Below are 13,957 nucleotides of genomic sequence, written 5' to 3'. Positions count from 1 at the left end.
GAAGGCTGCTTGACCCCAGGGGTGCTGGGTCTGAGCTTGAAGGGTCAAGAAGAGTGCGTTCGCCAGGCGAAGTTAGAAGGGAACTGTACTGCGGAGCCTGGGTGGCTCAGTTGGTTAAGCAGCTGACTTGATCTTAGCTCAGGTCTTGATCTCAGGGTTGTGAGTTCAAGCCCCACACTGGGGCTGTTAAGTAGCCGTGGAGCCTACTTAAAAAACAAAAAGGAGGGGGGACTGTGTTTATACAAAGTCAGCAGTACGCACAAGAAAGCGTGGTACATTCTAGTAATGACATGCGAGTAATTCGGCGTAGGTATAGTGCTGGAGTTGTTGAGTAGCAAGAGCTGGAGTTGGAGCCGTAATAAGGGGTCAGGACACGGACGGCCTCAGGACACGCTAAGCATCCTGATTTCCTCTGGCACACCTCCAGCACAGGTCCCAAATCGGTGCCTCACAGCCCTCCTACCTACCAGTCAAGGTTTTTGTTTCTCACTCAAGCCGATATTTTAAAGTATGAGAAATTGCACATGGAAACCGGGGAGTCCATTTTCTTGAGAAAAGTCAACATCTGGGCACATGTTCATTCACTTAGGATAACGGCAACAGGCGTCGAGGGTGCCTTCTCTGGTTTACCGAAACCTCTGCCGCTCGCAGGATGTGCGAGGGTGCATGAGACCCAGCCCGCTGCACTCAGGGTGTCTGCCCGGTGCCCATAAGCGCTTGAGTTTGCTGTGCCTGTGGCGGGCAGAAGGTGCTGGGGGGTTTTCAGTAGGGGGACTGACATGATAGGGTTTCGGTGGTAAAAAGAAGCCAGCCTGCCGTAGGGAGAAAGAATGAGAACTGACAACGCTGGAAAAAGGCTGTCGCGCAGGAAGCAGAGACAACGATTTTCTGAACAGAGGGATTGTCTTGGGGACAGAGAGAAAGAAGAGAGCTTGTTTAGGGCATAGGGTTGACCTGATACGTGACCTAATAGACGAGGGGGTGTGGAGGAAGCAGGGGACAAGGCTAATGTCTCGATTTCTGGTTTTCAGCCAAGGTGTTGATGGACGTTCCATTTTCTGGGTCAGGAAACAAAGAGGAGAGCCGATTGGTTGGGGCGGGAGGACACTTAGCTCCGTGTGGGACACTGGAGCTGGGGGTGGGTGTGGGACATGCGAATTGAGACATCTACGAGGCAGTTGGAAATTCATCGTTGGATCGATGCAGGAAGCAGGAATTTCGGAGTCGTCAGTCTTGGACAGTGGTAGAAGCCATGGGAGTAGACGAGCTCACCCGGGGAGTGCGTGGAGCGGGGAGAGAAGAGAGAGCCTAGGACAGAGTTCCCCAGAACACCCCAGGAAACAGAGGTAGGGAGGCTGTAGAGAAAAGGGAAGAAACGGGAGAGGGGGATGTAACGGAGCTCAGGGAGGAGACCGCAGCACGGAGGACAAAGGGCGGACGGCAGCAAGTACCGCAGAGAGGTTATGTAAGATACTAAGTGAAACACATCATTTGATGCAGTGACAGCGATGTCAGTTGGTCACCTTGGTGAGGGGAGTTTTGATGGCGAGGGGAGAGGGACGAGGAGGATCAGCTGGGGCAGATAACTGCCCCAGGGTGCTTCTGGGCTCAGGATGGCCAAGAGAGGGAGAGGAAATAACTGGGGTAGGGCCTCCGAGGAGGTGGGAATTGAGCTCTAGAGCAGCAGCTGAAGAGTGATAGATGCTTGCCGAGGGCAGATTTCTCGAGGCGCTTTGTCCCGAGAAAGGACAGCCCTTTCATTTGAATAGAACTCCGTGTTCACTTACATTTTCATCAAGGATAACTACAGGGGGCTGAACTTTCACTTAGTGAACTATTAATTTGCACACATTTTACGGAAACCCACTATATTTTTGTTAGATTTTGAATTTCGAGAAATCTGCTTGAGCGTAGTTTGATTGTGGAAGGCCACTATCTGTGTGTGTGTGTGTGTGTGTGTGTCTTCTAGAGGATTTAAAGTGCTTTTTAGAATTTCTTTTCTTTTTTTTTTTTTTTTTTTTTTGAGAGGGCACAAGTGAGTGAGAGGCAGAGAGAGAGAGAGAGGCGGGGAGGGAGAGAAACAGGGCTCACCCAAAGTGGGGTTTTGAGCTCATCAGATGGGGGACTCGAACTCATGAACTGAGATCATGCCGTATGCCGAAGTCAGGAGCTTAACAACTGAGCCACCCAGGTGCCTGGTTTTTAGAATTTCTTGGGCTCTTGTCCATTGGTTTGACAGGATTGCCCCTGCGATGTTACGCCAGGCTTCCTATGGCACCATCAAGATAGGCACTTACCAGAGCTTGAAGCGACTGTTTGTTGAACACCCAGAAGGTGAGTGAAGAATCTTTTCTCTCCTTGTGGACAGGAGGTGGGTTGGTTGTGTGGCTTTTTTAGTCAAGATCAGATTTTCTTGAGCCTAATCGTGACTTTACTGCTGAAGAGAACTCTGGGTATAAAGTCTGAATGAACCGCGCTTAAGGTAAGTCAGTTCTCTTTTTTTCTTAATGTTTATTTATTTTTGACAGAGGGAGAGCGCAAGTGTGTGCACACATGCACACACGCAAGCAGGGGAAGGGGAAGAGAGAGGGAGACACAGAATCTGAAGCAGGTTCCAGGCTCTGAGCTGTCAGCGCAGAGCCTGATGCCGGGCTTGAACTCACGAACTGTGAGATCAGGACCTGAACCAAAGTCGGACGCTTAACCGACCGAGCCACCCAGGTACCCCAAAGCAAGTCAGTTCTTGGCTGAATTAAGGGGAACAGCAGTTAAAAGGAGCAATCTCTACAAATATTTTAGTTATCCTCATCTCCAGAACTCCTAGACTAGAGGATGTGTTGTTATAGTTCTAGCCCACTTAAAATTTTCTAAAATCAGGATGTTTTTCAGGGAAGCAGTGAATACCTTTCGTAGTATTAAGAACTGAATTCTTGAGCGTCAGCCGACTGTTGCGTGAGAGTGGTCAGCAGGGGCTGAGATGCTTTAGCACTTTAGTACACTTCAAATTAAATATATATGGTGTGCTTTAAAACTTTATCTTCATGGTTATCTCATAGGACTGTATCTTTTTTTTAAAATTTACTTTTATTTTATTTAAAGATTTTTAATGCTTATTTATATTTGAGAGAGACAGACAGAGTGCAAGTGGTGGAGGGGCAGAGAGAGAGGGAGACAGAATCCGAAAGAGGCTCCAGGCTCCGAGCTGTCCGCACAGAGCCCGACGCGGGGCTCGAACTCACGAGCCGTAAGATCATGACCGGAGCCGAAGTCAGGTGCTTAATCGACTGAGCCACCCAGGTGCCCCGGAGTGTATCTTTTTTGTTCTCTTATGAGATATACTTCATCTTAGTACAGTGATACGCATTTACACATAAAAGTGAATTGGCAGATGGCTGCTCACTTTGCATGATATTTCACGTCCCTTTTTAGATGTCAAGTAAGTTTGGGGCGCCTGGCTGGCTCAGTCGTCAGAGTGTGCGACTCTTGATCTCTGGGTCATGAGTTCGAGCCCCATACTGGGTGTAGAGATCACTTAAATAAATAAGTAAATATTTTTCAAAAACAAAAACAAATCGAGAGCAAATAGATGTCAAGTGATTTTGCTAGGCAAAGTCCTGATAAGCCAGCAGAATTCCTAACATTTTAAAAATGGCTTGATTCATAAAGCAGAAATTTAATTATTCCCTTAAGATATACAAGAGGTATGCAAATGAGTTTGCACCTATGTTTGAGTTACTGATAATGAAAAGTTGAATAATATGTGCTTGTTTATAGATGAAACTCTACTGATAAATGTGGTGTGTGGAATTCTCTCTGGAGTCATATCCTCAACCATCGCTAATCCAACGGATGTTTTGAAAGTAAGCAGTGCTATCCATATCTGATAGGCACACTCCCCCCACATTTTCTTACTGGGAACAACATTCAGATAATGGAAGTCTGCGAATGTAACAGTTTTGTAAACAAATGTTTGCAGTTTGAGTGCCATGAAGGCCCTCCCATGAGGGAGGATCCCCCACTGATACGGACATCAAAAGTAGAGCTCGTTGTGGAGACAAGGTCTTTGGTGACTAAGCAGAAAAAAAATGTAGGCTCGGATACATGTGAATTTCATTTTTCATTGAAAATCTTCCCTGGTTTTATTGGTCCATTAAAAAATCGAGAGGCTGCAAGTCCTGTACAGGTCTACTCATTAATGACCTATTTCTGAACGTGTGATGTTATCTGCTAACTTGATTTCAGGATACAGTGATGGAAATATTTCCTTACTACAGTTAGACATAAGTGTGGTAAGGTGGATGATCTTATTGATAATAACAGGGAAACTGCCTCCTTAAATCCTTTCTGGAGTAAGGCAAGGGAATAAGCTAATTGAACATTTTTTTTAAATGTTTATTTTTGAGAGAGAGAGAGAGAGAGAGAGAAAGACAGAGTATGAGTGGGGGAGGGGCGGGGAGAGAAGGAGACACAGAATCGGAAGCAGGCTCCAGGCTCTGAGCTGTCAGCACAGAGCCCGACACGGGGCTTGAACTCACGAACCGCGAGATCATGACCTGAGCCGAAGTCGGACGCTTAACCGACTGAGCCACCCGGGTGCCCCAAGGGAATAAACTAATTAAACAAAATAGAAATTAGGCAGGAGTTGCTTTTTCATCCCTCTTAAGATGTTTGTCTCTGTCCCTTCCTCTCCTTTTTGTTCCTATTAGTTAACCGGCATCCACTATGCCTCTACCTTCTGCCAGTTGACGTACTCCGTGCTTAGAGTCCAAAAATGGGTACGATAAGGACCCTGCCCTCAGAGCCTTCAGTCTACTAGGGGATTCTGACAGATGTCAGAACCTTATGTAGCAGCGTGCTGAGGGCATTACACTTATGCACGGTCAGGGTGCAGCATGTGTGAAGGTGCTTTTGCTTTGATTTTACCCTTTGTTGGGGAAAAGCGGAGAAAAATATCCATACTCCCTTTAATATCTTTTTTTTTTTAACATTTTTTTTTTAACATTTATTTATTTTTGAGACAGAGAGAGACAGAGCATGAATGGGGGAGGGGCAGAGAGAGAGGGAGACACAGAATCGGAAACAGGCTCCAGGCTCTGAGCCATCAGCCCAGAGCCTGACGCGGGGCTCGAACTCACAGACCGCGAGATCGTGACCTGAGCTGAAGTCGGACGCTTAACCGACTGAGCCACCCAGGCGCCCCATCCCTTTAATATCTTAAACATATGCTGGGCTTAGGGATAGGCCATTCCTGTGTTTTGCGTGGCAGTAACAGCTTTTCTTTAGAAGTCGGAGGTAATGTTTTTGCTCCCTCGATAAAAATAAGGTACCGATTTTTAGTGAGAAATCCCTTTTAATTAAAAAAAAAATACAGAGAGCTGGGGCGCCTGCGTGGCTCAGTCAGTTGAGCGTCCGACTTGGACTCAGGTCATGATCTCACAGTCCGAGAGTTCAAGCCCCGCGTCGGGCTCTGTGCTGATGGCTCGGAGCCTGGAGCCTGCTTCGGGTTCTGTGTCTCCCTCTCTCTCTGCCCCTCCCCTGCTCATGCTCTGTCTATCTCTCTCTCTCTCTCTCTCTCTGTCAAAAATAAGTAAACATTAAAAAAATACAGAGAGCTACATCAAACATTTTTACGTTGGCATCTCAGTCATGTGAATTCCGCAGCCGTTCTCGAGTGTGTTTGTACATTCAAGTGTAACGGAGTGTGACGGACATCATGTGGTTATCCCGTGCTCAGCTCGCCTGCATACCTTTTGGTTCAGCTGGTTGGAAATAGTAGTGGCTTGAAGTAACTAATTTAAGAAATCTGTTTGTCCATGCTTCATGCTGCGAAATGTGCTAGATGCTCCTATTAATTATGTGAAATCTTAGTATTACCATCACCTTCTCTTTCCTGCTTATTAACCTGTAAGGACATAATGTCATTTCCTTTCCTTTTCAAAAGGCTTTTAAAAAAAAAATCAGGTTTTTTGGACACTCAATGAGCTCTGGATTCTACTGGATGCATTTTGTTGATTCCAGAGTGCCTAAGAACCAAACCTTAAAAATGTTTCGTCTGCAAAGGGCATTCAAAGCTGCATGACGGCAGTGTTTATGCTATGATTCTTTTCTGTTAATGGTCATTAAACAACAGATCGAATGATATTCGGTCTACATTGGGGAGAAATGTGCTATTTCCTTCTCATGTTAATCTTGAAAATAATCTCTAGATACGGATGCAAGCCCAGAGCAGCACCATTCAAGGGGGAATGATAGGCAACTTCATTAACATTTACCAGCAGGAGGGAGCGAGAGGATTGTGGAAGGTAAGCCTGCAAAACAGCCAGCTGCCTTAGTTCTTCCCTTTTTCCCTTTGAATTTATTCTTTCTGTTCCTATCATTTTATTTAATCTGAAAGGCGAAATGGAGTAAGGGGAGACAAGTGACGTCTGCCCTTGAAGTTACTTTCTTCCTTAATTTCCTTATCTGGAAAGTGGAAATATAAGGAATATGTCATATTTTAAAATACCTTTTGAATAATTTATGTATAATTATGAAGAAGATCGAGCACTTTGTTGTTGACTTTTTCTTTAAAAGATTCTCATAGAGGAGGGTTTTCTAGGTTATAGTTAAATGCTGGGTTATTTTTGTTTTAGGTTCATTTACTTATTATTTTGGGAGGGGGAAGGGAGGGAGAATCCCAAGCAGGCTCTGTGTTTTCAGCTCAGAGCCCCATGTGGGGCTTGATTCCACAGACTGTGAGATCACGACCTGAGCCAAAATCAAGAGTCTGACGCTTAACCGACCGAGCCACCCGGGCGCCCCTGCATTTTGTGATGTGTATGTCTTCCTGGTCTCTAAGTGAAGACCGTTACTAGGCGAGCGCTGGTATGGAGTGCCATTTCCTGGTATTCTCTTGACCTGTCAGTTCACAGAATAGACCGTAAGGGTCATCTAGGACAGTCTTCTCAGTATGTACTAGGAAACCGGAGCCTCTGTGAGGTGATTGGTCCTGGCCAGCGTCTGGCCAAGGTCGTACGGTTAGCGCCAGAATCGGAACTGGACGTGAGCTTCTGACTCCTTTACCCTCTGGTCTTTTCTCCTCTGTCACTCTACATTTTTTGGCAAGGCCTACTCTGGGAAGAGCTCTCTGAGTCTTGATTATTCGTCTTCTTACCCAGGGCGTGTCCCTTACCGCGCAGAGGGCTGCCATCGTCGTCGGTGTGGAGCTCCCGGTCTATGACCTCGCCAAGAAGCACCTGATTTTCTCGGGCCTGATGGGAGACACTGTGTATACCCACCTCCTGTATGTTTATAGATTTCAAAAAAAAATAATATTTTAGGTATGCGTGAGGTCAGGGTGGCAATCTGCTACAAATCTATAGAAATTTTAAAGAAGGTATATTATAAAGGTATTATATTCTCATATTTGGAAAATTATAGTTCCAGAGTGAACCAGGAAAAAGTGAAAGTCCTTGTCTGTTTACATGGGTAACCATTGTCAACAGCTCGTTTTTTAGTCACATGCAAATCTGTCTACAAAAGTATTGTGTACTTTATTACACGAGCAATATCATGATTAGCATTCTCTAACTTGGCTTTGTATTTCTATTATTTTCAGTTTTTAGCTTTCTGAGGTATAACGGACAAAATTGTAAGCTATTCAAAGTGTACATAATGATTTGATACACCTGTACAATGTGAAAAGCTCTGCCCCAGAGTTCATTAACACATGACATTCCTTCATGTGTCTATGATTGACCTTCCAGAACCTCACAGGTATTCTTAGTTGAGGCTGGAATTTATAATCAGTGCTATATTTAAGAAGTTTGTGCCGTGCTTTAGAGATGGACGTCTTCCCGGAAACGTACCATCTTGTCACATGTCACGTTAACGTAGTCTGGGAGGATGCTGTTTCTTGCCTCTAGTGGTGGTGGCAGCTCGGCGGTGAACTTTTGCTTTTCCGTTGGCATCTTTTCCATAGCTCAAGCTTCACCTGTGGTCTGGCCGGGGCCCTGGCCTCAAACCCGGTGGATGTTGTGAGAACACGTATGATGAATCAGAGAGTCCTTCGAGACGGCAGGTGCTCGGGCTACAAGGGTACCCTGGACTGCTTGTTCCAGGTGAGAGGGCGCGGTCACCTGTGCAGCGCTGCGGGGTCCTGTCACAGCTCATTAGCCTCCATGTTACCCCCTGAAGAGTTTCTTAGCATGGTCAAAACCACAACGGTTTAGAGCAAAACCCTTGTCCCTTGTAATTGTATGACTTTGGTTGCTGTACAGACTCTATACCTCAGTTTCCTCGTTCGTGAGGAGGGACGGTAATTGCACCTGTGTCACAGGGTTAGTGTAAAAACAAGAGAATGCTTACCAAAGAGCACAGTGCCTGGATTCACGTAGTAAAACCTTGTTAGCATAATTCATAATGATGAAAGACACTGATGTTGAAATAAGCAAGCTTATTTTACTTAATCTTCAACATTCTAGTGGTTTGTTTTTAATCATTGAAACTGCCCCCCAGACGCGTGTGAATATCTCTGTGTGTGTGGGTGTGTGCATATATATATATGTGTATATATATATATATATATATATATATATACATGTATATGTATATATATATACACGTATACATATATATGCACACACATATATGTATATATATATATGCACCGACACACATATATGTATGTATATATTTTAACCTGAGAAGTAACTAAACTTTGAGGGTTATTATAACTACCATGAGTGATGCTCTGTGAAGCCCTGAGACGGTACCCAGTTTGGGTCACACTGGGGCTAACTTTTATACATACAAAATCTAGACAGATACTTAGAAATGAAAGTTCATTTTCTTTACACCTCTGCTCTGCTGTACAGGCTGAGAAGAGAGTCATGCTTTCTGCTATCTGTGTGTCTCCTTCCAAAATGTGTCTCCCTCCCCGTGAGTCAGGCTGGAATGAATATCCTTCATTCAGACATCTCTCGAAAGAACATGCCACTCTGACAGTAATTCTCGGTTTAAACAGTGGGGGTTACTGTTCCTGAGAGGGGGGAGGTTCGCAGCTGTCTGTCTCCCTGACCGGATTGCCGGCCGCCCGGGGTTCGGGGCCGCTTGGCCGTTCCTGTTCTCTGGCGTGATGCTGGCCCGTCCTAGACTTCAAGTCTGCCTTCCCGACGCAGAGATACTTGTTTTTATTCACCTAATGACGTGAAATAGTGGTGCTCTGAATGACATCTTTACCACCATTGCTTCACTTTTTTATTTCCGACCTACCTGTGAGCCCGAGTGGCAAGGAGGCGAGAGGTTCTAATTGGAATTAAATCCCACTTCTTATTCATTCCGCTGCCATTTGTCGGCTTGGGCGTGGGCTGGTTGGACATCTTCTCCTGTGAAGAGGCCTTTAAAGAAGAAAAAGAGGCAGAGGGCACTGAGTTTTTAAGCAGTCTTTTCGAACAGGATTTTATTTTTAAGAAAAGTTGATCATTCAGTCTGCCTACTGAGTGTTAACACACTTGACATGATTGGAAAGTTAGATGTTAACTTTTGTCTCCCCCTCCTCCCCTTCCCTTATAACAGACATGGAAGAATGAAGGGTTTTTTGCTCTGTATAAAGGGTTTTGGCCGAATTGGTTGAGACTTGGTCCTTGGAATATCATTGTATCCTTTTCTGTCGCAGTACGTCTGGAAAAAAAGGTGCAGCAAAGGGAATATTGCTTGTATAAACTGTCATGTTATTAATCATAATTTAGAAGTGGGTTCGTATTCTTTTGAGCTCCTCCGATTCTAAGAAATAACTATTCGCTTTCTGTCTTAGAAGGTATAAAGTCTCTGTGCTGGGCGAAGTGAATCTTGGTATAGTGATAGTGTTATTGAAAGGTAGTGATATCAATACAAACTTCTATTCAGACTGTTTTAGAAGCTGGGAATATTTACGATTGCAGAGAGAGAGAGAGAGAGACGAGGATTTGATATCCTTAGCCACCGTTGGGAAGGATGTGGTCTGGCAGCGCTGTTGTAGAATGCTTATTTTAGAGAGCGCCTGAGGTTAAACAGGACTTAGCTCCTGAATTGTTGGGCTGATAAGCAGTGTTTCCTGTATGCCAAAGCGGGAGGCAGGAAAGAAGTAGCCGTTCATTAGACACGAAAAGGCAGAATTATATAGAAGGGAATGTGGTTTTCACCATCTCTGTTTCTCTTTATCTGCCCCTCCCTGCTGAAGGCCTGCCTAGTGGTGACCCTCGAGAGGGCGTCCCAGGGCTCGCTGTCTTTCACTTTCACATAGAATTTTACCGTTTGGGCAAGTCTGCGCACAGCAGTCACCAAAGCTGGTCAGCGTGGACGTGATCTTCCAAGAGGCTCTTGGAACAGACGCTAGGGCACTGATGTTATCTAAGCTGTGATTGTTCTGTTCCAGGCTGGCCTTGGGAAGGCTAATGGGAAGACCTTTGGGGGCGGATAAGGATCGAGTCCCGGGTGTTTAATCATGTGCATGGCCTGTGGTCTGCCCGGACATACTTGTTAGATGTGCTGTGAGTCCGTTTTTATGTGTCAGTGTTGTTCAGATGGCATTTTCGTTGTCAGCCTCAACCAATAACTGCAGTTTTTTGTGACCTATGAGCAGTTGAAGAAATTGGATTTGTGACAAGTCCAGGCTGCACGAGACAGCGCTCTGAAAACGCCTGCTTGCGAAACAATCAAGCTTCCTGTGTTTCACGCTGCTTCTCACTGCTTGGCTCGTCACAGATTCTGAAGCGTGCGTGAGCAACAGCCGAAGACAGGGTTAGTGCACATTGCTGTGTGTTGGCAATGGATGCTCGGCATCAAATGTTTAATGCCACAAACTGATATGCAAACACTGGTCCTTACCATGGAAGTGCCCTTGGACATCAAAGACGGCATGCAAAGTGCGCGTTTCTTGCTAAAGAAAACTTGCAAGAAGATCAGGAACTGTGAATTGTTTTCTCCAGGGGACGGTAGCCCCTGTTGCCCTCCAGCGAACAGCTGAGAATAGCAGAGTGCTCTAGGGAAGCTCGCAGGAACCACGGAATGGAGCCTCCAAGAGGGTATTACTGTTCCTGAACTTCTGGGGACGTTTGCTTCTTGTCGGCTGAAGACATTTCACGCGTGGAGACCTGGCCCTTTCAACTCCAGGTGTAAACAGTGCAGGAAATAGATCTCTGGAATATTGCACTGCTTTATAATTTCCTATTTTGGCAGGATCTTTCACTTACAATAAGTGATTTTAAGCCTTTGAAGGCTTGACCTTTGTGAGGAATTGTTACAAAGTATTAATATCTAAACCCATGATGGTGTGATACCTTGGCTTTGAGACTGGCAAGGTTGCTGCTGACGGGAGGGGTTTTTAGCCGCGTGGGTTTGGTCTCAGGTAATGTTGGTAATTTGCTCTGATTTTTAGCCCAGTTTTATTATTTCTAGTCTGTAAAATGGAGATATGACATCCACTGATGTCGAGGCTCAAATGAAGAAAATAGTAGCGGCTATCACTTGACTTGAGGGTCAGTGTGTTTACATCAGTCACGCTGTCACCTGGCTCGAATCCCAGCATCCACAGTTGGGTGCAAAGGAGAGAGTCGTTCTCACTGGAACCCCCAACAAAGCTTGTTGTTAGAGTCCTTGGGAAAAGAAAGAGCACAGTATAAGTTACAGTTTTATTACGTTTTCCTTCGCAAGATGTTGCGAGTGAATTGAAGAATTGGTTTTTCCGGATTTCCCAGATTTTCCTTCAGTTCAGGTGATGTCTGTTCAGATACTTCCTGTCTTGGGCTTCCTGATTGGTTTGGATGGAAAACACTTGCTTGGCATTTTAAAAAAAACGCTTTCTTTAGTGCCGCACCTGTTTTCTGGTTTCTGGAAGAGGTCCATAGTGTCTTCCTTTCTTTTTCTAAAGACAACAAAAATCATTCTCCCTTCTCTTTCTCTCCTTCATCTTGTTCCTTTGAAAATAAAAAGTGACTCCGAGAGCCCTAAGACCTTTATACACTTCTCGCGGGCTGCCCCAGGGCAGGGAACATATTTACTCGGGTACCTTCAGTTCTAGCCTTTGAGAACACTAAATACACACTTAACTGGGGCTCCCGGGCAGACCCTCCTGCGGGGGCTTGTGCTCAGCAGGTGCCTGGTGTGTCCGGCCACCTCCCTTGAAGCAGAAAAGAAGGAACCCCGGTTTTTCTTATGGACTGGGCAGTTTTCCTGCCAGTCCCTTCCACTTTACCTTCTTTATTAGCGTTTACTTGGAGAAACATTTTGTGAGGCAGAATTGCAGTTCCAAACCAGAGACAAAGTCGTTAAAAAGAGAGAGGAAGAGGCGGTGGCGTGGCATGTAGGGGCTAAGGGGTTAAAGACGTAGCTGAAAGTCCGGCTCCCCTGGCCCAATCTGGATGGGACTCTGCAGAGCTGAGCTCATTCGGCTCCCACTCCTGGTACTGAACCGTATCTTTAGACGGAGATTTTCTTCCCTCTTACCAAGACATTCCATTGATGTGGTAAGGGCTTTCTCTGGAAAGGCTTTCACTTTTGAGTTCTGTGAGTTTAAAGGATTACTTTTTAAGAGTTCCCCCTTTTTTTTTTAACAAAGAAAACATATATTTTTAAGTGTACATATAATTTCTAAAACAGTAGAAGCAAATCCTTTTGAAGACCGGAAAGAGTCAACGTCCTGCAACATTCATTATGTCAATTTATTCAAATTATGCATATGTTCATACCAGGATGAGAAGAAACTCAAACCTCACCATAACACCTGAGCATGTTTTTGAGACAAAAATAGAGTATTTCTCCAGTGTAGCTTTATTAAACACATTATACAGAACAGGATCTTAACCTGTTTTGGTTTTTCTGTTTCTTGAAAGAGTTCACGCAGTTGCCATGCTCCTAACCAAGAAAGAACTCAGGGACTTGGAGACTCGGTTCCCTTATTTTCAGGGGTGTGGCTACAAGTCCCCCCACCTCCTTGGATATTGCTTAAATGTGGCAAAAGGATTTTTAGCTTTTATAACTAAAATGAAGATAACGGATTTTTTTTTGTTTGCTTGTGGATTTGTGTAATCATTGATGATAATTGTTGCTGATCTGTGATCTAAAAATGGCCCCTGTTCATATTTATTCATGAGCTAGAAATAGTATGTATTATATAAAAACTATACATTTTCATAAGCCTTTATATTTCAGGCTCTTTATTTAAACATTGTTGGAATATGTGGCATAAACCTTGTTTCATTATTTAATAAACTGGACTAATACGTAATAATCCAAATGATTTGTGGGTTTTTTTTTTTTTTGGTAAATAGAAACCTTTAAACAAAGATAAGCTCCAAAGAGTCTCGAAGGTTGGAGTAGAAATGGCACGTGTGAAAGTGGCTGCAGACATTTCTCCTCGAGGAGAAGTTGTTGGGGTTCTTTTTTTCTTTTCTTTTCTTTTCTTTTCTTTTCTTTTCTTTTCTTTTCCTCTTTCTTTCTTTCTTTCCCTTTCTCTTTTTTTCCCTTTCTTCATTCATTCATTCATTCATTCATTTTTTTTTTTAATTTTTTTTTTCAACGTTTATTTATTTTTGGGACAGAGAGAGACAGAGCATGAACGGGGGAGGGGCAGAGAGAGAGGGAGACACAGAATCGGAAACAGGCTCCAGGCTCTGAGCCATCAGCCCAGAGCCTGACGCGGGGCTCGAACTCACGGACCGCGAGATCGTGACCTGGCTGAAGTCAGACGCTTAACCGACTGCGCCACCCAGGCGCCCCCATTCATTCATTCTTGACAAATACAAGCAGCAGAGGGATGGAGAGCAAGGGAGAGAGAGACTCACTCCCAAGCAGGCTCCCTGCTCAGTGAGGAGCCTGACACGGGGCTCGGTCACGATCTGTAGATCCCAACCTCAGCGGATATCAAGAGTCGGACGCTTAACCCCCTGAGCCACCCAGAATCATCTTAATTGCCTGGACGTCGTGTGACCTCCCACTCTTT

General features: G+C 44.8%; 1 protein-coding gene across 5 annotated transcripts in view; it reads left to right on the top strand.

Annotated features, from left to right (window-relative positions):
- The window catches only part of SLC25A30 (solute carrier family 25 member 30), a 78,060-nt gene extending 64,808 nt beyond the window's left edge, over nucleotides 1–13,252 (top strand). For all 5 annotated transcript variants that reach the window (XM_047850301.1, XM_047850310.1, XM_047850316.1 and 2 more), the window contains 7 exons: nucleotides 2,240–2,334; nucleotides 3,775–3,860; nucleotides 6,207–6,302; nucleotides 7,158–7,282; nucleotides 7,961–8,099; nucleotides 9,556–9,636; nucleotides 10,580–13,252. In XM_047850301.1, the coding sequence (XP_047706257.1) occupies nucleotides 2,240–2,334; nucleotides 3,775–3,860; nucleotides 6,207–6,302; nucleotides 7,158–7,282; nucleotides 7,961–8,099; nucleotides 9,556–9,636; nucleotides 10,580–10,621 (664 nt within the window). In that variant the 3' untranslated portion in view covers nucleotides 10,622–13,252. The remainder of the gene's footprint in view (nucleotides 1–2,239; nucleotides 2,335–3,774; nucleotides 3,861–6,206; nucleotides 6,303–7,157; nucleotides 7,283–7,960; nucleotides 8,100–9,555; nucleotides 9,637–10,579) is intronic.
- The last annotated feature ends 705 nt before the right edge of the window (nucleotides 13,253–13,957 follow it).

This window comes from Prionailurus viverrinus, chromosome A1 (genome assembly GCF_022837055.1).
Source record: "Prionailurus viverrinus isolate Anna chromosome A1, UM_Priviv_1.0, whole genome shotgun sequence".
NCBI lineage: Eukaryota > Metazoa > Chordata > Mammalia > Carnivora > Felidae > Prionailurus > Prionailurus viverrinus.
This window is presented reverse-complemented; position numbering and strand designations above follow the sequence as displayed.